This window comes from Rattus norvegicus, chromosome 14 (genome assembly GCF_036323735.1).
Source record: "Rattus norvegicus strain BN/NHsdMcwi chromosome 14, GRCr8, whole genome shotgun sequence".
NCBI classification, from domain to species: domain Eukaryota; kingdom Metazoa; phylum Chordata; class Mammalia; order Rodentia; family Muridae; genus Rattus; species Rattus norvegicus.
The window spans coordinates 51,027,750-51,055,568 of NC_086032.1; the positions used below are offsets into that span (position 1 = coordinate 51,027,750).

The window sequence follows — 27,819 nt, forward strand, 5'->3', positions numbered from 1 at the left end:
ACAGGACAGGAGCCTTAGCTTGAGGAGAGCCGGTGAGGATCCCAGCTGCGATAGTTGTCTAGAACCTAGGCACTTTCTGGAGCTCTGTTTAGGTGGCTTTCCTAACCACCAAATTACCATAGTGGTAACAGAAACAGCTCTGCTATGTTCCTGCATTGAGTGTTTTCCTCAGTCCTCTTCTCCTTTTCCATCTGAGAGACAGAGAGGGAGGAAGGGAAGGGGGAGGGGGAGGGAAGGGGGAGGGGGAGGGGGAGAGGGAGAAGGAGAGGGAGAGAGAGAGAGAGAGAGAGAGAGAGAGAGAGAGAGAGAGAGAGAGAGAGAGAGAGAACGAAGGAACGAACACACTCTGGCTCCTAGCTATTGTCTCTTGCCACATTTCTCTCCTTCCTCCTCATGGCTCCTCAGTCCCTCTTTTGTAATACTCTGCTCCCCTTCCCCCTTCCAACTTGAGTTGCTTTCCTGACTACACAGTGACCAGCATAGGCTCTTCTCATTTTTTTTTAACTGCATTTCCCTTGTGCATTTTGTAATCAACCTTCTTTTCATACAACCAGTGTATTTTGTCTCTCCGTCTCCATTCTCCAGTCTCTTTTTTTCTGTATGAAAAATATTTATTTTCAATTAAAAGCCTAATTATTTATAAAGTTTGTGAAAACATTTTACCCCCTCCCCCCTCCGTCCTATTATATGCTTAGGAAAAATTTTATCTTATCTTTTTTTATTATATTTTTAATTGATTTATTTTACATGCCAATAACTGCCCGGCTCCCGGTCACTCCCTCCCACAATCCTTCCCCCACCCACCTCCCCTTCTGTGAGTGGGTTGGGTCCACCTAGGTATCTCGCTGACACTTCAAGTTTCTGTGCAACTAGGGGTTTCCTCTTCCACTGAGGTCAGACAAGGCAGCTCAGGTAGAAGAACAAATCCCACATATTGGAAACAACTTTTGAGATAAGTCTCTGAACCAATTATTCAGGACCCACATGAAGACCAAGTGGTCTTTATTACACTTCTGTTACATATGTGCAGGGAGGCCTAGGTCTACCCTCTGTATATTCTTTGGTTAGCGGGTTAGCCTCTGTGAGTCCAAAGAGTCCAGTTTAATTGATTCTGTTGGTCTTCCTGTGGAGTTCTATTCCCATAGGGGCCTGCAATCCTTCCTCTTATTCTTCCATGAGTTCCCAAGCTCCTTCCACTGTTTGACATTAGGTGTCTGCATCTGTCTGAGTCAGTTGGTGGATGAAACCTCTTGAAAACAGCCATGCTAGCCTCCTGCCTGCAAGCATAATAGAGTATCATTAGTAGTATCAGAGATTGGTGCTTGCCCATGGGATGGGACTTAAGTTGGGCTGGTTATTGATTGGCTGTTTCCTCAATCTCTGCTCTATCCCCAACCCCTGTATTTCAAACAGATAGGATAAGTTTTGGGTTGAAAATTTTGTGGGTAGATTGGTGTACCTATCACTCCACCAGAGTTTCTACCTGGCCACAAGGAGGCAGCCTCCCGAGGCTCCATGTTTTCCAGTGCTGTAAGTCATGACTAAGCATACCCCCATTGATTCTTGGACACTTTTCCTATTCCAGGTCTCAGTCTCTTCCTGGAGCTGCCCCCTAATCCCACACCTGCCAGTTGAAATTTTCCATTCTGCAGCTTTAAAAAGATTTATTTATTATTTATACAGCATTCTCCAGAATGGCACTAGATTTCATTATAGATTGTTGTGAGCAACTGTATGGTTGCTGGGAATTGAACTCGGACCTCTGGAAGAGCACCCTTAATTCCTCAGTTATATCTCCAGCCCCATTTGATCTATTCTTTTCTTTCTTGTCTTCTTTGTAATAGTTGAGAACTGTAGCTAGTAAGTCTCTTTATTGTTGGTCTTCCTCAATTTCAACAATCTACTAATCTGCTGTTTTGCTGTCTTAGGTGTCGTCCATACTTATATGACCTTACCACTTCATGCTGCTGAAGTACATGTGTGCCTTAGACTTTGTTTTCAATTCTTATTTTTTGTATAAATGTTATTTTTCACTTGTACTCAGTACTTATTTTTTCAGTACTTATTTTTTAAAAATGATTTTTACTGCCTATGATAATTTCTGATTAGCTTTTCCAAAGATACTTGAAAATTCCCATGTCAAAAGTAGAGCCATGTTATAGCCATGTATAAGCCTGCCTATTTTCACCCAGAAGCTGTATTGCCTACTGTACACTCAAGCCTAATATGAGAGACCCTATAAACCCCCAGCCTTCCTTAAAGCCTACAGTATTTCACTGGCGTTTCTGTTTCTGTCCTGTCCTCTTCAGCTCAAATATTCTAAATTTGCATGCTTATTTTATTAGTATTCGTATTTTGTCTGGATGTATATCCATGACCATGTGTATGCCCGGTGCCCGTGGAGCCTAGAAAAGGGCATAGGGTCCTTTGAAATTAGATGTACAGATGGTTTTGAACCACTCTACAGCTTCTGGAAATTGAACCCTGTTCCTTTGGAAGAGCAGCTGGTTCTCTTAACTGCTGAGCCATTTTTCTGGTTCCCTGAGCTGATCTGTTCTTGCCTGGGCTGCTTTAGTATCTCTGTCTGCAACTCACAGGTATTCCACATTGTGTTTAGGTCATAATTAAAGGTATAGAGCAATGTGAACTCCTGCTATGGGGCTTTGTGCCCTAAAGTATTTCCACCTCTTCAATAAAGGAAGAAAAGAGCTTCTGATTTAGTATAGTACACAGACAAGAATCTTTACTGCTCCTAGGCAAAGTGTCTTTAAGATCAATGCAAGTTATTATACAGATGGTTTTCATTTCAGCTTCCTTTTGACATACATTGTGTATCAGTTACACAATGAAAGTGGATTGACAGTTAACAGTTGATACAATTCAGTTCTTCCATTCTTCATGGGAAGCAGGAATTAGGAAGGAAAGTCCCCATCAGATCCCTATGCTCATTTGTATTATAATTGTCAATATTTGGTTATCTAGTGTTGATAGTTATAAGTACATGCATGAGATTTAACTGACCCTAAAGGTTTTCCTTGTTTGTAAAAATAGTTTAGGAGTAGAATGCTCTTCACAGGTCTAAAGGCCTAAATTTATTCCCATAGAGCCAAGGGAACAAAAAAAGGATCAGTGATCCCAAGCTGATCACACACACACACACACACACACACACACACACACACACACACACACCATACATACATGTGTCTATGCTCTTTTAAGTATACCTTAATGGCAATGCATGATAGTGACAAAGCTAATAAGTATTACCACATTTTCGTTATTTAAGCTGTTTTATATAATTATCATGAACACGCTTAGTGGTTTTGGCCTTTAGAATAGTAGGTACGAGGATTGGTAAGGTAGTAGTCATTTAATTTGTTAGTAAGTTTTGTGAGAAAAGTCTTTTCACTAGCCTAACTAAAAATTTTCTAGTATGCTATGCTGACTAACCACCAGGCTGAAAGAATGAATCCTCTGACTACCCAGTGCTGGGATTACATATAAGCACACACCACCAGACTTAGCTGTTTTTATATAGTTTGGGGAGATGGAGTTCAGGTCTTTACATGCAGAGCAAGTTGTTTACTGACTGAACTATCTCTCCATCCTTCTCCTACACACATGAGTGTGAAGGTTGGGGCCAGAAGGGATGGCCAGGAATTGAAGTAGGGTCTCACCCCTGAGCTACATTCTGAGTCTTACCGTACACATTTTAAAAAATGAAGTACAATAGATTCACATTCAAATTAAAATTGAAATTTAATTGTTTCTCTCTTCAGGACAACATAGATCTTTGGGACCAAAGGACTCGAAAGTTAGAAGTCTGAAAATGGATGCCAGTATTTGGAGCAATGAACTCATCGAGGTAAGACCTGTCCTGTCCATTGGGCATGGTGAACATAGACTGCAAGAGATGGGCAGTGGGCTCCAGTTACACTTCAAAAAGTTCTCAGATGAACTTCTCACTATGGTGTAAAAATGGCATATAGCTAGTTTTATAGAGAATTAGTAATTGTTTAAATAAAGACTACAAAGAACTGTAATGATACTCAGAATATAAAGTGACAACTCTGATGAAAGTGCGAACTCCGTTCCTTCCTTCCTTCCTTCCTTCCTTCCTTCCTTCCTTCCTTCCTTCCTTCCTTTCTCTCTCTCTCTCTCCCTCTCTCTCTCTCTCTCTCTTTCTCTCTTTCTTTCTTTCTTTCTTTCTTTCTTTCTTTCTTTCTTTCTTTCTCCCTTATGGAAAATTATTAGAAAAGGGGATGAACAAAGGCAGCAAAATTTAGTATTCTCTATCTGGGCTGAATCTGGTCATTAACTCACCGGGACTGTCACACTATTTCTTGTTTCCCTTTCCTTTCTTGTTCTGCTTTCTGTTATTGAGACAGACTACTTGTGCAACCATTTAAATGAATTTGGCTCACCATGAATTTGAAGCATAAGGCTACTTTCATGGCATTTGTGTGGCCTGCCGTTGGCTTCTCAGATGTTGTTGCATTAGAAATAGTGTCTCTTCTGCTGCTTTGAGAATTTAGGGTTTCACACTTTCTTCTATATTTTATATTGAATCGGGGTATAGTTTAGAATTGGAATCAGTTTTACAGGTTCAAATATATTTAATGAAATTGTACATTTTTTTTGCCCTTTTCCATTCCAGCTATTTATTGTCATTGGAAACAAGAGAGCAAATGACTTTTGGGCTGGTAACCTTAAAAAAGATGAAGAAATACAGATGGATTCACCAGTGGATAAGAGAAAAATCTTTATTACCCAGAAATACAAAGAGGGAAAATTCAGAAAGACTTTTTTAGCATCTCTAACCAAAGAAGAGTTAAATAAGGTGAATAAAATATTGTACTATACATGAACTTAAATGGCATTTATTAATATATGTCAGTACTCAGTGTTGAGCATTTAGTGGATACTTCATTATGATGTTCAAAATCCTTTTAAATTTCTCATCACCACCCCTTACAACATATTATCACACCAAGTTTTCCAGAACATCCATGATAGATCAGAAGGTTCAGAAGGAGAACATCCTTCAACTAAGACAGTGAACTGAGACTTTGAGGCCTTGACTTATAACTTTAACCAATGCAGAGTGGACCCTTGATATGCACTTCTGATTAACATTCAAGATGTTAAGAAGGAATGCAGGTTTTTTGCACACATTGTCAGACTTGCATTGTTTTTAAAGCTGGACTCACATTCACTTCCCATAAATGTTCTTTCCATGGACAGGCTCTGTGTGCTGCAGTAGTGAAGCCAGATGTGCTGGAAACTATGGCTCTGCTCTTCAGTGGAGCCGATGTCATGTGTGCCACAGGAGACCCTGTGCACTGTACCCCCTACCTGCTGGCCAAGAAGGCTGGGCAGAGTCTGCAGATGGAATTTCTGTACCATAACAAGTTCTCAGGTTTGTCTGTCACCCTGTACTGACTGCTGTCTTTAGATGCACCTCTAAAAACATGAGGCATAGATATACTAATCTTCAACCAAGAAAAATAATGAAGTCAGTAAAGTGCTGCCTTATAGCAGAGTAAAAGTGTAGGATGGATATCTTTTATAGCCCTTTAATCATATAAATGGAAGATTAAAATAGTTAATTCTACATTATGATTTCTTCCAAAATTAAATCCGATTTTCACATTTGAATAATAAGCATGGCTTAAATGTGTACCTCTTTGCAAATTTTATGCAAAGTGAAATAAATCGTTATATTTATTTGATCATAAATCAGGACCTATTTAAAACTTGGTTACAAATTCCTAAAGAAAGGGGAACTTTATTGTGTTTTGGATTCCAACCTAAAACATTGCTTTTACTTTTCTAGATTTCCCTCAGTACGATGCTCATTCTGAGGGTGGGTCAAGTCAGGAGGCTACACAGTCCACGTTCCTCTGTGACTTCTTATATCAGGCCACCGCCTCTGCCTCTAGAGTCTCCACAGAGAAGAAGCTACTTGAAGGTATCCTTTCTGCTCCTCTTAGATCATGTTTCTGATAAAATATTTTTCCTGCCGTTTGCTCATCTGCAGTAATAATTTAGCTGTAAACTCTTTTTAGTGAATTGTTCCTAATCAGAAATTCTTCCGACCTGAATTGTTTCTGATACTTGGGGTTTTTTTTTTTTTTTTTAGATTTGGGAATATTTTTATAGCCTTTACCAATTAAATGTGCCCAATCCAAAAAAACAATATCAAATATAAAATTCTAAATTTGGGAGAAATTGAGTCTACACAAATTTTTTTCAGATGTTTAGAACACTTAATTTTAGATTTATTTGATAGAGTATGATTCGGTTATATATTTTTTTAACTTTGTATAATTCCAGAAACAGAATTACGGTTAAACCATGCATCATTATATTTTTCTGAGAAATGAATTCTATTCTGTCAGCTCTGCTTTGAGGACTTTGTGCTCAGTTATTGGAGGCCACATAGAGTCTTGACCAAGCTGATGTATTGGACTTTACAGGAAGGAAGGAGCAGTCCAGTAACTCAATCTTGACTGTGTTGTATGTGGCCTTTTCTTCTTGACAGCAGTCTGATAGCATAGTAGGAAAGAATGCCATTTTGTCCTTTATACTTACATGGCTGATTTTTTTTCCCCCAATGATGCAGTGATTTTCCTTACTTTCATTTACTTGGCCTAAGGTGTAATAATGGACAAGTTTTACAACAGGTTTGCAAGAAAACACATGCAACAAATCTAACAATTACTAAAATCTTTGCATAATACCCAAAGCAAAGGTTATTATGCCAATACCTTTCCTGATTTCTAGAGTATTCTAGAGTCATTTTTTTTTCCATCTGGAATATTTTTCTAAAAGCAATTTCAAACAGAGATCTAAGGTTACACATTACACTACAAATTATTTCATTAAAAAAATAATCTCCTGGCAAGTATTCTTTGAGTGTCATTCTCTATCCAACTTACCAGACCAACATGTTTTATAGATTCACACTCAAGACAGAATCTGGAACCGCAGAGCAGCTCTGCTCTCTGTCAGCCTCTCCTAGGCTGTGGTACCACCTTTTTTGTCCTCTTACATTTGTCCTAGCTTCCCCGTCAACTTTTTATAAAGAAACAGACTTAATTATTTTCAGAATAGTAATCAGATCCTGTTGGTCCTTTATTCAAGGTCGGAGAACAGGATCCACTGCCAACAGCATCCTGGTACCTGTGTTTAAGACCTGTACTCTTCAGGACATTCTTTGTAAACTCCCATGCCTGGACCCGTAGCTTCATCCGTTTCTTCAAAGGCCTTATTCCTGTCCTATCTGGATATCATATTTCCAGTTCGATGTTATCTTTCCAGGGTCATTTCATTGCCACATGGCAAGATCTTTAGTAACCCTTACCCAAATATTGTCTGTACTGTAAGATCATCCTCTTCTAAGGAGGCTGTGTAGTCCCAGCATGCCAATTACAAAGTCCAAGATATGCATTTCTTCATTTCTTTATCCCTGGGGAAGGAAGATTCTCTGATGCTTTCTCAGTTTGTTTGGTTTCATCAAATATTTGGTGTCCAAATCACTGTTAGCACATAGTTACTGCACAATAAATGTCTGTTCAATGTGTGACTATATATTTAAGAAAGTTACTAGCAGCTTAAAAATTTCTAAGTCACTTATTAGTAGTATTTGACTGTATGCATGTTTCAATCATAAGCCAGTGTTGACTAGGGTATGAATTATGAGTAATCAACTAACATTAAAAAAGGTAACTGAGTAAAATCCCAGAAAAATGCATAAATTTTCTACAACACCTAATTTTATAACTTGAACTTCATATTTCCATTAGAAAAATGGTATGCAGGGTTTAGTATTTTCTGAGATTCAGGCAGACAATGAGAGTCTTGTCATACATATCTCTATGTCCACACAGAAATGGGGAACCTTGCAAATTACAAGATTCAGTTGCTGGCATAAAGCATATTTTGTTAAAGAGCTACTCCAAGAAGCACAAGCTGAACTCTGCAGAAGCATGTCTTTCTGGGCCTGGTTCTTGGCTCTTTCAAGATCAAGCAGTACCTTCTGTTGTCGAATACCAGCTTTATAGAAGGAAAAATGAATTGTTTTGAAAGATGTAGAGATTAAAGTGTAGCTGTCATCTTTGCCTCTGAAAGGCAAGCACTGGACAGTGTTGCTCCATCAGCCCTTGTCAGCACGGGGCAGAAAACACAATGATTAAAATTGTAGACAGGAGTCTGGGAATGAAATGAATGCATGCATCCTTTAGAGTTGCAAGGCTGGTTCAGCTTATCCCCATCTCAAGTCCTTTTAACCCTTGCTTATAAAAACAGATCTGTATTTTGCTTTTTCTTTTTTCAGTTTAGTGTTCATGAAAAGAAAGATTGATAGCTCTTCTTAAACCTCTGCGCAGTGTTGACTAATAGCATCCTGGTTTTGCTTCCAGTTTCCCCTCCTCAACCTGGGTTTTCTCCTGGTAGATGGCTTTGATTACTTTGCTCAGCCCTTGCTTTCTAAAAGGAAAGTGGTTAATAGGGTTTACCAGAGACTCTTATTTTCATTCTCTTTCTATTTTGTTATAAAACTATATTAACAAGGGATTTATTTTTGTTCCAGGCAAAACCTCAGTTGTTTACTTAGAAATATTTTTTTCTAAGACCAAATGCATATTTATTTAAGTGAACAACGTTACTTATGCATATTCTTATCATGAGTGGAAGCTGAATATCATCAATTTAGGAAATTTACAAAATGACTTCATGGTTTTGGAAAGTAATAGCATTGCTTAACTACCTCAGATGTATTGTGTACACACGCATTAGAATATGGGACCGCTGTACTGTGACACTTTAAAAGTGACTATATTGTTTAATGGTGTAGTAAGCACACAGGTACTTTACTCAGTGGTGAAAGGGTAGCTCCAGAAGTTATCTGTTTGGATTCTCCTCCTCTTATATAGTAACCACTCATGTAACCTGTGTGTATGAAAAAGGTACAAGACGGTGGTTTGGGCTCAGACTTATGTCATTCTTCAGACTCAGTGGATTCATGCATATAGAGTGTATAGAACAGGCATTGCATGTAAACATGAGCAAAGCTGTGAGGAGGAGCTATGGGGGCTTACTGTAAGCCCAGGGCTTTCTGGATTCCTGCTAACCTCTGAGTTTATGTGCATGGTTGTCTGGACTTCATTTGACAACCCCAGTTCTAAATTAGGACATCCACATCACCCATGGAATACCTGAAATACACTGCCTGTGGGATTGCATATAGGGTTTAGAAAAGTCCTACATGAATGTTTGTCTTCCTTGTCCCAACCTCACCACTGAAGAGAAATTAAAAACGCCTCTTTTGCTTTCCCCTCATATACTAACTCCTCTGCTAACCAGCCAATGCCTGAGAATTGCCCATTATGTGGCTTTGCTTTCATTTTCATGGACATCTTGTAAAAACTCCTTTATCAGTATGGTTTCTGTAGCAGAGAATGGCTCTCTGGTGCTATTAACAACCATAATTTCACCGTTTCTGATTGCTTCCCAAATCAACACAAAGGTCAAGATTTCCTATCACATCTTTGTTATTCTAGATATTCAAAGACAAGATCAGAGCCTAGTTATCAGACCTCTGGCCAGTTTTTATAGCATGTGATGCTATACACATGATAAAACTACAGGGCTGATTCTCTTCAAGCCTGCATTTCTAATGTAAATGCACATCCCCTCCCCCCACCACCACCACCTTATAATGGCAAATGAGCCACAGGCCATGAACAAAAAACTAGTTTCACTGTGTACCAATAAAACTTTATGATGACAGGTGATAGTAGTCTGATTTGACTTCTATCCATGATGTGCTAATCCCTATATAAAAAGAACTTGAAAACTCCGAAATAGGACACTATGAACATTGTAGATTCTCAACACTCCTTTTACATCCTCCTGAACCAGTGGATTTGGTTTTTGTTTTGCATATGTTCTCCTCACAGTACTCTTTGGAGACTTCAGTCTCTGTGGTTCCAGAGTTGCTTTGAAGGTTTTTAGTTCATGAGTTGACCTGCTTCTATGGTCACTAATGTCATATTCATTTTCATGTGGTACATTCTTTACAGTTAGATGATAATGATTTTGAAAGCAAAAGTATATCAACTTTATGTCTTAGAAGTTAGGTAGTGGTGCTTCTTATCTAAAATAGGGAATTTGTCAACTTATTTGAATGTAGTGATGATATTTTAAAAAGTTTAATATTATAACTGTTTTCTATTTGCTTTGTTTTAAATTCTTAGAGACAAATAAAAAATGGTGTGTATTGGAAGGCGGCTTCTTGAGTTACTATGAAAATGACAGGTGTACCACACCTAATGGTACCATTAACATCAGTGAAGTTATCTGCCTGACTGTCCATAAAGAGGACTTCTATTTGAATACTGGGTAAGTCAACCTCTGAGCAACTGTCTGGGAGACGAAAGGGGTTGGTAGTCACTGTAACAGATAAAGAGGGTTACCTTTCGTGTTCTTCTGTTGCTCTCTAGGAAAGGATTCTTTATCTCTTCAAGCTAGTTTATTTTATTTGAAATCTCCACAGGAAGTTCTTTAAAAAGTACTTAATAGCTTAATAGCATAGCATTTCATTGTTGATCACTGAAGTACTTTTGTTTCTATGATTAATTTAAATAGTGGACTAAAAGCAAAAATCATAAATTTGTTTAAAGGGTATCATAAAATAAAACAGATGAGAAAAAAGAAGGTTCTGTGGTTGTTGGTTCAAATTAAAATAAACAAAATATCAATTTCTTTAGGATGATACTCTCCCACTGAGCTGTGTATTCCCACAACCCTCAGCGATAGTAAAGAGCAAACTCAAAGACAATTTCATGATTATTTGGGTATTTTGATTGTCTGAAAATATTGAAATAGAGAGATTTAAGAATCATTTATATCATGTCTTTAACCTATTTTAAAACTTCTATAGACACCTCTGAGATATTTTTAGAAACAGAGTACAATATCTTACTGTTTGTTTTATGGCATAATTAATGAAAATGTATAAAAACTAATATAAAACAATTTTAGAAATGGAGATTTTTAATAATTTTTATGATAGAGATTTGCAATGATATCATTTATATTAAATAATATAAACTGTTATTATTATTAATTATTAAATATTAACCAGGATATTTTAGTTGAGAGTCATAGTTGAAGGTGCTATTTTCCTATTAAATATTTGTTAGTGTTATGTAAATTATTATTTAATTTGTTTTTGTTTTGACTTAAAATTTTGAATCACATTTATTCTGTGCTCTGTGGTCTTTTTATTTGTGCTTACTCTAGGCCCATCTTCATCTTTGAAATCTACTTACCTTCAGAACGTGTCTTTTTGTTTGGAGCTAAAACATCTCAGATTCAAAGAAAATGGACAGAGACAATAGCCAAGGTATTTAAATTTTTTATGTGCTAAGTCTAAGCAAGATCCTTAACTTGTGATCTCTAGTTAAGGTTCAAAGCTCCGAGATCATTTTAACTACAATTCTAGGATGAAAGTTTTTCATACTTTAAACGTTGGCCATCAAAAAAAGTTAAAAGAAGATTTTTATAGGGCCTGAAACAGACAAGAAATCCATGTATCACATTGGCAAAAATTATTCTTGGAAGTTAATTCTGTATTTTTGATGAGGAAGGTTGTCTTCATATTGTAAAGGCACTTTTTTCTCCTGTGCCTTCTCATGGGTATGTTACTTACGCGAGTACATGAGGAAAAACACAGACTCAGCCAGGCATGCCAAAGGAGCATACACCGAATAGAAGGTCAGAAGCTGGACTTCTAAAAGATTCCACAAACCAAGAAAGAAATTTCTTATTTCGTATACATACTACCAAACCAAAGCGTATGGTGCTGTTGCTTGAAAATATGCATTACCTGTTCGCTTTAAGTCTCATTTTTAACTAATTATTTCAATTTTGTCATTTAATTGGAGACTTTTTGGAAGATGATAATTTTTCCAGTTTCCTTCTATCCATAGCTAGGGAAGGGCTTTCCTATTGTCACTGTCTTTCTTACTTTTCTGTATTTGTTTTAACAGCGTTTTGTTCCCTTTGTTGCTGAAAACTTAACAGAAGCTGACTATGATCTGATTGGTCAACTCTTCTACAAAGACTGCCATGCTCTGGACCAGTGGAGAAAAGGCTGGTTTGCTATGGACAAGTCTAGCTTGTGTTTTTGCCTTCAAACGCAAGAAGCTCAGGAAGAGAGGATGCACCTAAGAAGACTACAGGAACTAAGTAAGGACCCTGTCCTGACACTTGTTGAGATACAGCTCCTGACTGCATATGGGTGTAGCAGCTTCACCTGGAGTTTAGCAGGCTTATCCCTAGACTTGTGACTAAGTTGTAGTAGTTGTATATCTATGAATATATTAACATTAAAAAATATTCATTCTTTTGTCTCTCTAGCAATCAGCACAGTGGTTCAAAATGGAGAAAAAGTAGATGTGTTACTCTTGGTAGAAAAAGGGAGGTAAGTACTTTTTGTCTTTATTTTATTTTTATTTTATTTTTCAGAAGTTAAGGAGTAGGGTATTTGGGATAAGTTCTTAAGGGAGAAACCATTATCTTAAAAATTGAGAAACTGTTATTTATGTAAACTGTTTTAGGCTTTCACATAGACAGGTTATAGCAAAAAACAACTTGCAATTTGTCATGTGTTATGACAAGGTAGCTTGATTAATCTTTATATGCTCTTGCACACCTGAGAAATTCTCATTTATGTGATAGTTTGATGATTTTGTGTGTATTTTTAGGATCTACAAATGGACTACACTACAAATGACCTCTGCACAAGTGACTCATAGCTAGACCTGGGTTTCTTGAAGTTCTTTAGTTTTTCAAGAACTATTATTTAAGCATCCACCATGCATCAGGATGGCTTGGCTTGTTGGGGGTAACGTGATGCCAAGATAGACAGTCTCCTTGTCCTTAAAAGGATGCTATCTTAAAGCATGCGCTGTAGTGGGGGGAATTATACAAAACAACAACAGAACTCCCAAACACATACAACCAAAAGCATGTGCTTTATAGTTGTCCATCAATTACTAATCGTCTGAAGGAAAACAATCAATGACTGAGAGGGAATGAGAACAGTATTCTGTGCTAATGAGGGAGAGAGCACAGGTATTGTGGATAAAATAAATATGTCCTATGATATAGGACATCAGATACTGTGTTCTAGGCATGCAGGCAGTGATAGTTAAAGACCCTCCCTCTTAAAAGTCTGAGCTTAGTATGCTAAGGGGGTTCTGTAGCACATGGAGGCTGGAGGTTCAATGAGTGAGAAAATGGGAAAAATTATTGCATGCATATTCCCTAGGGTCTGATCATATATCACCTTGCACATCATAGTATAAAGAAATCTTTCCTATTTGAAGCACAATGGAAAGTGGAATTATCTCATTTAGGTCTTTAAAGAAGTCTTTCATTCTGACTCCTGGCGAAAAACTGTGGGGGACAGGAGTCAACGTTACTGTTGAGTTTGAGTTTTGTCACAGAGTCAAGAGATTGGTTATCTGAGACTCTTAAGTGTTGACAAGTGGTTGGATGTTTCAAGAAAGAATGATACACTGGTAAAATAGATTGTCGTTCTATTCAATGATGGCTCCAGAGTTTTGAATTACCCTAATCATAGCAGTATTTTTGAGATAACAATATATATCAAAACATGATAGGACTTTAGTATGACTGGAATAATTGATGACAAACTCATTTTGGGAAACAGTAATATGGAGAGGTCTGTTAGATAGCAAGTAAGAACTATGGAAGAATTAGAGTAAACAAAATGTGGGAGTGCATGCATAGCTAATTCATTTTCCTTGACTCTTCCAGAAAGGTACCAAACAAGACCATTTAAAAATGACTGTATTTGTTACAGATAGCATGTAGTTTGTTCTCAAGTATGGAAAAACTTTCAAAGATGTTCTGAGGAAAATGAAATTAGAGAGGGAGGATATTTACTATAAGAAGGCAATGTGAGCACAGTTTCTTTTATGGTGTTCTGGGCTTTTATAAGGATGAAAAGAGACCAGAAAAGGGAAGGCATAAAGGTTGAAAGGGGAAAGCTGAAGAATGATGGGGGACATTGAGGCCACTTGCCCTGATACTGGGATGTTGCTTTGTGAGCTAGATCTAAAGGTGAGTCCTGGGCTTTCAATCAGGGTGACTGCAGGAAGAGTGTGTGCTTCCTCGACCGTCCCATGTTCGGCATGCCATGGACATGACTATTGAAAAGCTGTTTCAGTGCTGTGCCAGAATAAGAGAGTTTCATCCCATTGTGTATTTTTTTTCTTCTCCTTTGGTCTGTTAGACCTTTGGAAAATAATGGCTGTAAGCTAAAGTAGAGTTTGCATACCTGATAAAATTGTCACTTTGGAAATAAAACAACTTCCAGTATCTTGCATTGATGATATGAGATAACATGAATAAGTCAAGGTCAGAGGAACCAAGCAGCCATAAGTCTTAACCTTTGTTTTGTTGTTGTTGTTGTAATTACAGCTTCAGACAGAGCCATTAATCATAAATAATCATAATTAATTTCTCATATTCCCCATTCTTGTCTATCCTTGGTTAAAGTGTATATATCCACTACTATTTTTTTTTCCTTTTTGAGGAGAGGTTTATTCCTTCTTGCAACTCTCAAGTCACATACCATGGGTTGAGAAAATCCAGGACAAAATCCTAGAGGTTGAAACTGAAGCAGAGGCCAAGGAGAAGCATTGATTACTTTCTTATTCCTCATGGCTTCCTTGGTCTGTTTTATTATAAATCCCAAGACCATCTGCGCAGGGATGGCACTACCCACAATGGGCTGTACCTTCGCATGCTAATCATCAGTTAAAAGAATGCCCTATCTATTTGTCCACAAGCAGTCTGGGTACAAGCATTCTGTACATTGAGATCTTAACAGCAAGGTAGAAAAAAGAATTCCCTGCACAGAAAAACTTCATAAATTGATAATCACCCACAGCTTATGGTCCCTATTTAAATAGACAATTTTACCTTCCTAATAATTTTCTCTATCTGCATAGCATTGGTGTGTTTAGAGAGAGGAATATTGTGATAATATTTTCCACACACAAAAAGCAAGTTTGCTCTAAAAAGCTCTAAGCAGAAGATATACCAGATGGCCTTCCTTTAATGTGTCTTCTTTGTGTTCTTTAAAAATTACTATTTTGGAAAATAAAGCATTTGTGATTACACTTAAGGGTTTCTGGTGTGCTAGCTAGACTCTATGTCCTTTGCAATATCTTGTTGGAACCTGTTTGTATGAGAAAGTAAACACAGTTTATGTAGGTTTTATGTTAGTATATATAGAGAGACTAAGAAGTCAGAAGGCATTTTCCTAGACAGCAGATCCTATTTCCACTTGCCTCAGTAGATTGCAGCACCTTATCTGAAAATTAGAAACTGTTCCCACAATCTCTGTTCATGTCTTTCAAACAAGCCACTTTCTTTGCTGTCTTTGTGTTTCAAAGCTGCATTCACACTTGTCAAAGTCTGAGCCTTTGCTGAAAGCTTTTGGTTATATTAAACAAAGGAAATAACTCAGCTAGCTGTGTTATCAGAAACAGGAATGAAGGTGGTATGTTTTTTGTGTTTTTGTTTTCAGTCCCCTGGCTAACCTATAGGAAAGCACATTGCATTTGATGGCTCCCAAGGCTGACTGAATTTCAGTTTTAACTGCAAATCCCAGACATAATGAACCTAATGCTGGGGAAAAAACACTATGTCAATATTTTCCACAATTTTGGAACTGAGTGCTTTGCTTAATTTGGGAGATTAGTACTCTAAATTTAAGGTCCTTATCTTCTATTAAATTGTTCTGTATGTAATTCCTTATCCCCCCTGGAATTGTGTTTTATGGGAGAGGTTATGTTAGTGATCCTTCTGAGGTTAAATTATCTTAAAGTGGTTTCTAAATTGTGCATGTAATTGCTAATTACAGTAGCCCATTGCCCACAATATTGCCTTCACTGCTTTTGGAAAATTCGTGATTTAATTCTGAACAATGAGTTCATCTGAATTTTGCCAAGAAAAAAAAAAAAACAAATTCTTTGTTCTCATCACACGTACAGAATTTTTGATTTTAAAAAAGGACTATTTTTTGTACATTTAAGTGATTTTATGGTAAAGAAATTTTAGATTAATGGAATAGTTGTTATAAAAGATTTTTAATATATATTGTATTTATTTCAACAATTTGCTTTTATTCAGAAGCTTCCTCCATATACCAGCATATAAGATTATAGAGAAAGCTGGGCGTAATGCTTCATGATTGTACTCCCAATACTTGAAAGGCTGAAGCAGGAGGATTGTAGTAAATTTGAGGCCAGACTGAGCTACAGAGTAAAATCCTATCTCACAAAGCAAAATAAGTTAATACATATATTAATCAACAAATAGTTGAGAAAGCTGTAGAAAGTAATGAGACTGTCTTTTTCATGGTATATGTGAGCAGAATCATCTCTGCTCCAAAGAAAAAGCATGTTTTACAAAATCTTGACTTCTAGTAGAAACATAGTGAGGTACCTAAGAGAGCAAGGTTTTGAAGAATTAGACAATGTGCAGTTATAGAGAGATCTTGTGCGGAGTTGGAACAGATGCAGCCCAAGTAGGACTTAACCTTGAGAAACTGCAGACAAAATCTGTGCCAGTGACTTGGGAAGACAGGCAGATGGCATATTGCATTTCTAGTTAAATTAATTCATAAGATTTTCAAGACCTTTTCAAGAATGCAGAGAGCATCCTTAAAAGAACATTTTAAAAGTTACTGTTAAATGTGAGGATGTGGAGATGCATTTTTGCAGTCAGTGAAATACTAGCAAAGCTTTGAGCAGACTTGTAACAAAGTTTTCTCTCACATTGCATATACAAGTGTGAGAGATGAGGGTGGGAAGCTAGTTTTATCATCCTGGAGGAATCACGTGGCTTGAGGTTGTTCACTGAGCTTTTGGCTTCAGAAGAAGCAATCTATTTATAATAATGCTTCCTCATTCATTATTCTTCTTGTTGCCGCCTCTACATCTGCATAGTCTCTTAATAATTAGCTTTGTTTTTTCAACTAACATTCTATCTCTGTGTCCCATTCTTTTACATAATGGAGTAGGGAAAATGTTTCTAAATGGAGATATTACACTGCTACATGCAGCGTGCTAGACACCTGCTTCTGGCATCATGGAAGCACTCATGTGGCACATGCTGTTCCTCTTTAAATAACTAGAAAACTCCCCAGAATAGGGGAAGGAACTGTTTTCAGATTTTGTAGCACTTGGTGTTTCTGGAATATGATTGCAGAGAATTTTAGGTGGTCTTGGATTTCTCAGACACTTACAACACAATTGGAAATGCAGATATAAGATGGCAGATTTCCGAGAGAGGAATCTCAGGAACCTGGATTTACAGGTGTTGAAGAAAAGGGTATTCTTTCCTTGGGGCTTAATTTGCAGTGTAAACATATTCTGGGTTAGGCAAAAACACCTCCTGGAATGTCATCAATCAAATAACCTTTGAAGTGTAGAGTACGTTCAAACATTTATCCACAGTGGTTGGGATGATGTGTTACATATGCAGGGCATTTATTTAGTAAGGATCCACAACAGACAGTAGCAGAGTATAGTGCCTAACTCAGCCTGAAACTAAAGGATGCTCAGGTTTTACTTGAAGCTTAAAATAGATCCTCAGAGGCTCGTGGCTTCACAGATGCTCTATTTCTCTGGGTTGAACAAGAAAGTGAAGTGAAAACATTCATTAATATTCTCTGTGGGAAAGCTTTAAAATCTCATTTAAAAAATTCAGTGTTCATGGTGTTTAAGCTTCAGGTAAAATTAATCATAATTATGAGTGATATAAAAAAGCTATAACCAGGTCATAGGTATAGCAAAAAAAAATGTTAAAGATAATGTAATTATCAAAGACTATAAAAGTGATTTCTAGTATTATAAATATATTCTGAGATGTCAAAGAAAACATACACATAATTACAAATATGCTTAATCAAGGGGAAAAACCAAATCAGATTCATTTTTGGAAGTGGGGTTTCAGTGTAGCACAGTTCAGTCTTAAACTGCTATTCTTATCCTCTGAAGGGGCTCTAGACCTCATATGAACAACAATGCCAACCAACTAGAGCTTCCAGGGACTAAGCCACTACCCAAAGACTATACATGGACTGACCCTGGGATCCAACCTCATAGATAGCAATGAATAGCCTAGCAAGAGCACCAGTGGAAGGGGAAGCCCTTGGTCCTGCCAAGACTGAACCCCCAGTGAATGTGATTGTTGGGGGGAGGGCGTTATAGGGGGAGGATGGGAAGGGGAACAGCCATATAGAAGGGGAGGGGGAGGGGTTAGGTGGATTTTGGCACAGAAACCTGGAAGGGGAATAACAATCAAAATGTAAATAAGATGATAAGCAACACCCCACAAGCAAACTTGAGCCTCAGGACCAGAGGTAAGACCAGCTTTCCTGCTGCAAGTGACCTGACTGGTGGCCTTGGGACACACAGAGGCAAAATTCCTCTAGGACCAGACACTTCCGGTTTTTAGCAGGAGTCCAAATCTCGCGCTCCCTGCCTCCAGCTCACTGCTCCCAAACCCCATGGGAGAGAGAGCTCACCACCCAGACAGGTGGGCACTCCACAGACTACAGAGCAGAAGAGACCACCAACACTGCCCAACCCTGCCCACATCCCTGGCCCAAGAGGAAACTGTATACGGCCTCTGAGTTCCTTTGGATAAAGGCACAGGAGCAGGAAATCCGCTACTTCTGAGACACTGCCCGAACCTGAAGTGACTGACCAGATAAACAGTTCTCTGCACCCAAATCCCGTGGGAGGGAGAGGTAAACCTTCAGAGAGGCAGACATGCCTGGGAAACCAGAAGAGTCTACACTCAGCCCGCATCTCTGACTCCAGAGGAAAACACCAAACGCCATCTGGAACCCTGGTGCAGGGAAGCTCCCACAAAGGGCGGTGCAGATCTTCCTGGTTGCTGCCCCCATGGGGAGCTCATAATCAACACCCCAGGAGCAAACTTGAGCCTTGGGACCACAGGTAAGACAAACCTTCCAGCTCCTAGCGACCTGCCTGGTGAACTCAAGACACAGGCCCACAGGAACAGCTGAAGACCTGTAGAGAGAAAAAACTTCACGCCCCAAAGCAGAACACTCTGTCCCCATAACTGGCTGAAAGAAAACAGGAAAACAGGTCTACAGCACTCCTGACACACAGGCTTATAGGACAGTCTAGCCACTGTCAGAAATAGCAGAACAAAGTAACACTAGAGATAATCTGATGGCGAGAGGCAAGCACAGGAACCCAAGCAACAGAAACCAAGACTCATGGCATCATCGGAGCCCAATTCTCCCACCAAAGCAAACATAGAATATCCAAACACACCAGAAAAGCAAGATCTAGTTTCATATTTGATCATGATGCTGGAGGACTTCAAGAAAGACATGAAGAACTCCCTTAGAGAAACACAGGGAAACATCAATAAACAAGTAGAAGCCTTCAGAGAGGAATCACAAAAATCCCTGAAAGAATTCCAGGAAAACACAATCAAACAATTGAAGGAATTAAAAATGGAAATAGAAGCAATCAAGAAAGAACACATGGAGATAACCCTGGATATAGAAAACCAAAGGAAGAGACAAATAGACATAGATACAAGCATCACCAACAGAATAAAAGAGATAGAAGAGAGAATCTCAGGAGCAGAAGATTCCATAGAAATCATCTACTCAACAGTCAAAAATAATGTAAAGCGGAAAAAGCTACTGGACCAAAACATACAGGAAATCCAGGACACAATGAGGAGATCAAACCTAAGGATAATAGGTATAGAAGATAGAAGAGAGGGAAGACTCCCAGCTCAAAGGACCAGTAAATATCTTCAACAAAATCATAGAAGAAAACTTCCCTAACCTAAAAAAAGAGATACCCATAGGCATAGAAGAAGCCTACAGAACTCCAAATAGTTTGGACCAGAAAAGAAACACCTCCCGCCACATAATAGTCAAAACACCAAATGCACAAAATAAAGAAAGAATATTGAAAGCAGTAAGGGAAAAAGGTCAAGTAACATATAAAGACAGACCTATCAGAATCACACCAGACTTTTCGCCAGAAACTAAGAAAGCCAGAAGATCCTGGACAGATGTCATATAGACCCTAAGAGAACACAGGTGCCAGCCCAGGTTACTGTATCCTGCAAAACTCTCAATTAACATAGATGGAGAAACCAAGATATTCCGTGACAAAACCAAATTTACACAATATCTTTCTACAAATCCAGTGCTACAAAGGATAATAAATGGTAAAGCCCAACATAAGGAGGCAAGCTACACCCTAGAAAAAGCAAGAAACTAATCATCTTGGGAACAAAACAAAGAGAAGTAAAGCACACAAACATAACCTCACATCCAAATATTAATATAACAGGAAGCAATAATCACTATTCCTTAATATCTCTCAACATCAATGGCCTCAACTCCCCAATAAAAAGACATAGATTAACAAACTGGATACTCAACGAGGACCCTGCATTCTGCTGCCTACAGAAAACACACCTCAGAGACAAAGACAGACACTACCTCAGAGTGAAAGGCTGGAAATCAACTTTCCAAGCAAATGGTCAGAAGAAGCAAGCGGGAATAGCCATTCTAATATCAAATAAAATCAATTTTCAACTAAAAGTCATCAAAAAAGATAAGGAAGGACACTTCATATTCATCAAAGGAAAAATCCATCAAGATGAACTCTCAATCCTAAATATCTATGCCCCAAATACAAGGGAACCTACATACATAAAAGAAACCTTACTAAAGCTCAAAACACACATTACACCTCACACAATAATAGTAGGAGATTTCAACACCCCACTCTCATCAAAGGACAGATCATGGAAACAGAAATTAAACAGAGACGTAGACAGACTAAGAGAAGTCATGAACCAAATGGACTTAACAGATATTTATAGAACATTCTATCCTAAAGCAAAAGGATATACATTCTTCTCAGCTCCTCATGGTACTTTCTCCAAAATTGACCATATATTTGGTCAAAAAACAGGCCTCAAGAGATACAGAAAGATAGAAATAATCCCATGCATCCTATCAGACCACCACGGGCTAAAACTGATCTTCAATAACAATAAGGGAAGAGGGCCCACATATACATGGAAGTTGAACAATGCTCTACTCAATGATAACCTGGCCAAGGAAGAAATAAAGAAAGAAATTAAAGACTTCTTAGAATTTAATGAAAATGAAGGTACAACATACCCAAACTATGGGACACAATGAAAGCTGTGCTAAGAGGAAAACTCATAGCTCTGTGTGCCTGCAGAAAGAAACAGGAGAGAGCATATATCAGCAGCTTGACAGCACACCTAAAAGTTCTAGAACAAAAGAAGCAAATACACCCAGGATGAGTTGAAGGCAGGAAATAATCAAACTCAGTGATGAATTGAACCAAGTAGAAACAAAAAGGACCATAGAAAGAATCAACAGAACCAAAAGTTGGTTCTTTGAGAAAATCAACAAGATAGATAAACCCTTAGCCAGACTAACGAGAGGACACAGAGACTGTTTCCAAATTAACAAAATCAGAAATGAAAAGGGAGACATAACTACAGATTCAGAGGAAATTCAAAAAATCATCAGATCTTACTATAAAAGCCTATATTCAACAAAACTTGAAAATCTGCAGGTAATGGACACCTTCCTAGACAGATACCGGGTACTGAAGTTAAATCAGGAACAGATAAACCAGTTAACAACCCCATAACTCCCAAGGAAATAGAAGCAGTCATTAAAGGTCTCCCAACCAAAAAGAGCCCAGGTCCAGACAGGTATAGTGCAGAATTCTATCAGACCTTCATAGAAGACCTCATACCAATACTATCCAAACTCTTCCACAAAATTGAAACAGATGGAGCACTACCGAACTCCTTCTATGAAGCCACAATTACTCTTATACCTAAACCAAACAAAGACCCAACAAAGAAAGAGACTTTCAGACCAATTTCCCTTATGAATATCGACGCAAAAATACTCAATAAAATTCTGGCAAACCGAATCCAAGAATACATCAAAACAATCATCCACCATGATCAAGTAGGCTTCATCCCAGGCATGCAGGGATGGTTTAATATACGGAAAACCATCAATGTGATCCATTATATAAACAAACTGAAAGAACAAAACCACATGATCATTTCATTAGATGCTGAGAAAGCATTTGACAAAATTAAACACCCCTTCATGATAAAAGTCCTGGAAAGAATAGGAATTCAAGGCCCATACCTAAACAGAGTAAAAGCCATATACAGCAAACCAGTTGCTAACATTAAACTAAATGGAGAGAAACTTGAAGCAATCCCACTAAAATCAGGGACTAAACAAACACTCTCTCCCTACGTATTCAATATAGGTCTTGAATTTCTAGCCAGAGCAATCAGACAACAAAAGGAAATCAAGGGGATACAGATTGGAAAAGAAGAAGTCAAAATATCACTATTTGAGATGATATGATAGTATATTTAAGTGATCCCAAAAGTTCCACCAGAGAACTACTAAACCTGACAAATAACTTCAGCAAAGTGGCTGGGTATAAAATTACCTCAAATAAATCAGTAGGCTTCCTCTACACAAAAGAGAAACAAGCCGAGAAAGAAATTAAATGACACCCTTCATGATAGTCCCAAACAATATAAAATACCTCGTTGTGAGTTTAACCAAGCAAGTAAAAGATCTGTACAATAAGAACTTCAAGGCTCTGAAGAAAGAAATTGAAGAAGACCTCAGAAGATGGAAAGATCTCCCATGCTCATGGATTGGCAGGATTAATATAGTAAAAATGGCCATTTTACCAAAAGCAATCTACAGATTCAATGCAATCCCCATCAAAATACCAATCCAATTCTTCAAAGAGTTAGAACAATTTGCAAATTCATCTGGAATAACAAAAAACCCAGGATAGCTAAAACTATCCTCAACAATAAAAGGACTTCAGGGGGAATCACTATCCCTGAACTCAAGCAGTATTACAGAGCAATAGTCATAAAAACTGCATGGTATTTGTACAGAGACAGACAGATAGAACAATGGAACAGAATTGAAGACCCAGAAATGAACCCACACACCTATGGGCACTTGATTTTTGACAAAGGAGCCAAAACCATCCAATGGAAAAAAGATAGCATTTTCAGCAAATGGTGCTGGTTCAACTGGAGGTCAACATGTAGAAGAATGCAAATCGATCCATGCTTATCACCCTGTACAAAGCTTAAGTCCAAGTGGATCAAGGACCTCCACATCAAACCAGATACACTCAAACTAATGGAAGAAAAACTAGGGCAGCATCTGGAACACTTGGGCACTGGAAAAAATTTCCTGAACAAAACACCAATGGCTTATGCTCTAAGATCAAGAATCGACAAATGGTATCTCATAAAACTGCAAAGCTTCTGTAAGGCAAAGGACACTGTGGTTAGGACAAAATGGCAACCAACAGATTGGGAAAAGATATTTACCAATCCTACAACAGATAGAGGCCTTATATCCAAAATATACAAAGAAATCAAGAAGTTAGACCGCAGGGAGACAAATAACCCTATTAAAAAATGGTGTTCAAAGCTAAACAAAGAATTCACAGCTGAGCAATGCCGAATGGCTGAGAAACACCTAAAGAAATGTTCAACATCTTTAGTCATAAGGGAAATGCAAATCAAAACAACCCTGAGATTTCACCTCACACCAGTGAGAATGGCTAAGATCAAAAACCCAGGTGACAGCAGTGAGAATGGCTAAGATCAAAAACTCAGGTGACAGCAGATGCTGGCGAGGATGTGGAGAAAGAGGAACACTCCTCCATTTTTGGTGGGATTGCAGACTGGTAAAACCATTCTGGAAATCAATCTGGAAGTTCCTCAGAAAATTGGACATTGAACTACCTGAGGATCCAGCTATACCTCTCTTGGGCATATACCCACAAGGTGCCCCAACACATAAAAAATACACGTGCTCCACTGTGTTCATAGCAGCCTTATTTATCATAGCCAGAAGCTGGAAAGAATCCAGATGCCCTTCAACAGAGGAATGGATACAGAAAATGTGGTACATCTACACAATGGAATAATACTCAGCTATCAAAAGTAGTGCCTTTATGAAATTCATAAACAAATGGTTGGAACTGGAAAATATCATCCTGAGTGAGGTAACCCAATCACAGAAAAGCACACATGGTATGCACACATTGATAAGTGGCTATTAGCCCAAAAGCTTGAATTACCCTAGATGCATAGAACACATGAAGACGGATCAAGACGGATGATCAAAATGTGAATGCTTCACTCCTTCTTTAAGAGGGGGAACAAGAATACCCTTGGCAGGGAATAGAGAGGCAAAGATTAAAACAGAGACAATAGGAACACCCATTCAGAGCCTGCCCCACATGTGGCCCATACATATACAACCACCCAATTAGACAAGATGGATGAAGCAAAGAAGTGCAGGCCGACAGGAACCTGATCTAGATCTCTCCTGAGAGACACAGCCAGAATACAGCAAATACAGAGCCGAATGCCAGCAGCAAACCACTGAACTGAGAACAGGACCCCCGTTGAAGGAATCAGAGAAAGAACTGGACGAGCTTGAAGGGGCTCGAGACCCCATATGAACAAAAATGCCACGCACCCAGACCTTCCAGGGACTAAGCCACTACCCAAAGACTATACATGGACTGACCCTGGACTCTGACCTAGTATGATCACCAATGTAAGGGGAAGCCCTGGGTCCTGCTGAGACTTAACCTGCAGTGAACGTGATTGTTGGGGGGAGGGCGGCAATGGGAGGATGGTGGGGAGGGGAAGGGATTAGTGTGTTCTTTGCCCGGAAACCTGGAAAGGGAATAACATTCTAAATGGAAATAAGAAATACACAAGTTTATAAAAAATGTAAATAAGAAATACTCAAGTTAATAAAGATGAAGAAAAAAAAAGAGAGAGGAGAGAAGAGCAAAGAGAGTACAGAGTAAGTTCTATGACAGCCATGAGTTTACAGAGAAACTGTTTTGGGAAAGAAAAAAAAAAGGAAAGAGAAAGAGAGAAAGAAAAAGAAAGAAGGGAGGGAGGGAGGGAGGTAGGAAGGGAGGGAAGGAAGAAAGGAAAAAAATAGGTATTTGAATGTACAAAAATTATGATTCTAAACTAGCAATGAGATGTATGATGATATTATAAAATATGATAGTCAGTTTGGAAAATAATTTTTATGTACGTATATATAGTATACATGTATATAGTAAGAAGATGTATGCAATCCACATAAATTAGTTTGCTGGTGTGTATGGAGGACAAAAGTTGTCTTTGGATGTCTTTTTCATCCCTCCACTTTATTTACTGAGGCAGGTTCTCAGGCTAAGCCTGGAGCTCTAAGATTTGGCTAGTCTATCTAACCAGTTTGTCAAGGGTCCCACACACCTGCCTCCTCAGTATTAGGTAGGCCATCATACTCATTGTCTTCTGCCTGGCTCATGAACTTGGTCCCCACATTTATGGGACAAAAACTTCATTCACATAGCCATCTCCCCAGGGACAGATTTATGTTTAAAATGAAGGCAATGGATACTTACTCAGTGAGTTAGCTTCAGCATGTTTACCCAATATACATCATAACGCATAGTCATATGAATACAAAGATAGACTCAGATCAGTTTCTAAAATTAAGAAGTGAGAAGAGGCGAGGTGCTCCTTGGTAAGTAAATGTATAAGCAGTGTGATGCACACTGTGGATAGAATACTAATTAATAACTATTAATTAAATATAAATAGATCTGTATAACGTAACCAAGCGGTAAGAATATTATGCTGAATAAATGAAAACAGATGCAAAATAATAGCACCATGACCTTTCATTCATAGAAAATGATGCAGCTAATAGTCTAGTACAGAGGACTGACCAGATGTTTCCGGGTAATGGATAGATGGAAGGATTCACTGCAAAGGAAGGAGGGAGTTTTGTAAATGATGAAAATGTTTTATGTATTAGTTTTGGTAGCAGTCACATGGGAATAGGCAGTTGTAAAAAAAAAAAAAAAAAAGAAATGTTTTGACCACACAATTAAAATGAGCACATTATAAATCTAATGAGCAAATGTCACTCACAGCAATAAAATGCTTTATCTTTTCCCATTAGAAACAAAAAGCTTACAGCCATAATTAACATGTTCTTTGAGAGCTTGCTTGGAAAGGAGAAAGGAAACCACATTTCCGAAGATCTCTTGCATCCATTTCCACTGCAGATGTAGAGCACTTTGCAAGGCAGGATATGTGCTTTTCTGTCTCTGTCTCTGTCTGTGTCTGTGTCTCTGTCTCTCTCCATCTCTCTCTGTATTTCTCTCATTTAAAGACAGGGCATTCTCAATGTACATTAGTCAGCTTTTGAATTTACAGAGCTCTGTCTGCTTCCATTTCCTGAGTACTTGGATCAAAGGCTTATGCAATTATACCAAGTTTGATTCTCCTTTTAAAAGAGAAATTGATCTTACTGTTTTCCAATAGACCAAGTTCTAAGTCCCTTCCAGTAATGTGTTTGAAACAGCTTCTTTGGGAAACAGTGTTTCCTAATGCTGTCATAAGAACACTGAGAAGTGACACGACAGTGTCACTTCTAGAACGAACATGTCTTGAAACTGAAGACCAAGAGTTTTGATTTTCATTGAGTACAGGATTGTGGACAAGGTGACAGCTGGCAGATTTAGTTATTGGCAAGTGATGGCTACTAAAAGAAAGAGTCCGTTTTCTTCAGAGACATGGCTCCTGAGAGGCTACATATCTCCAGTAGATGGCCCTATATCCATGCACATATGGTCATCCCTAAGTAGACTGAGTGGGTTGAAATAAAAGAGCACAAAAAGTTTGGAGGAAAAGGTGGCCTGCAGTGGCAAGGGGAAGGGGCAGGGGACAGGAGGTAGTTGGCAGGTAGGCGAGAAATTGTTAAGGAGGAAAGGGGGGATTATTTAATCAAAACAAATTATATGTATGTATAAAATTCTCAAAAAATAAAAACAAATTCAAAAAGCTAGCTTCCAAGCCCTTCGTTATCCTTAGGCCTCAAACAAATTTCTTCTATGTTTTGTTGGCCTTTCATAAATGAAGAGCTTGGCAGACAGCTTGCCCTTTCTCTGGGTCATTCCAAACCCAGGTGACATTCTTCAAAAGTCTGTCCCACATGCCTTGCCTTCAAGGGAGGAGGGAATGCTTTGATTTATATCATTTGTTTCTTATAGCTTTTTATAACAGAGACAAAATATTCATGAGCTTTCTAACAAGAGACAGTTTGATGTTTTGGAAAACGTGTCTATAATGATATATTTTATGTCTTGTATATACATTAATTCAGATGTATAGGACAATATGTTCCAAGTCAGTTGCCTTTCCCAAGTTTGGCAGCTCTAAGCTAATTTCCATTTACAGATGCTCTAGTGAACCTGCTTATTGTCATGAACACATGCATGACAGAAACAGAAGCATATATTTTTACATTCACTTTACAGTATGTGCTTGTGACAGTGTTTTGGGCTTGGAAATACTTGTCGAAACTTTGCGAATTCATGTCAAGTTTCTTTACACATATTATCAAATGTCATTTCAGAATATCTGTAAACTCTATAAAAATACTTTGTCTTGTTATATACTCTTCAGATGTATATTCAATGTTTGTAAAACTTCTGACATTGCTGTATTTATGTGTGTATATACACACACACACATAATTAGACTTCATATTATCTCTTG

At 38.2% G+C, this 27,819-nt stretch overlaps 1 protein-coding gene across 12 annotated transcripts in view; it reads left to right on the forward strand.

Annotated features, from left to right (window-relative positions):
- Arap2 (ArfGAP with RhoGAP domain, ankyrin repeat and PH domain 2) overlaps positions 1-27,819 on the forward strand; it is a 199,650-nt gene that overhangs the window by 106,427 nt on the left and 65,404 nt on the right. For 10 of the 12 annotated variants that reach the window (XR_005492952.2, XR_005492953.2, XR_010057366.1 and 7 more), the window contains 8 exon segments: positions 3,783-3,868; positions 4,661-4,843; positions 5,248-5,422; positions 5,840-5,974; positions 10,263-10,407; positions 11,311-11,413; positions 12,060-12,258; positions 12,430-12,493. Coding sequence is in view for 9 of the 12 variants with exons in the window: in XM_039091929.2 (XP_038947857.1) it covers positions 3,783-3,868; positions 4,661-4,843; positions 5,248-5,422; positions 5,840-5,974; positions 10,263-10,407; positions 11,311-11,413; positions 12,060-12,258; positions 12,430-12,493 (1,090 nt within the window). In the remaining 3 variants the exon portion in view is untranslated. 12 annotated transcript variants of the gene reach the window in all.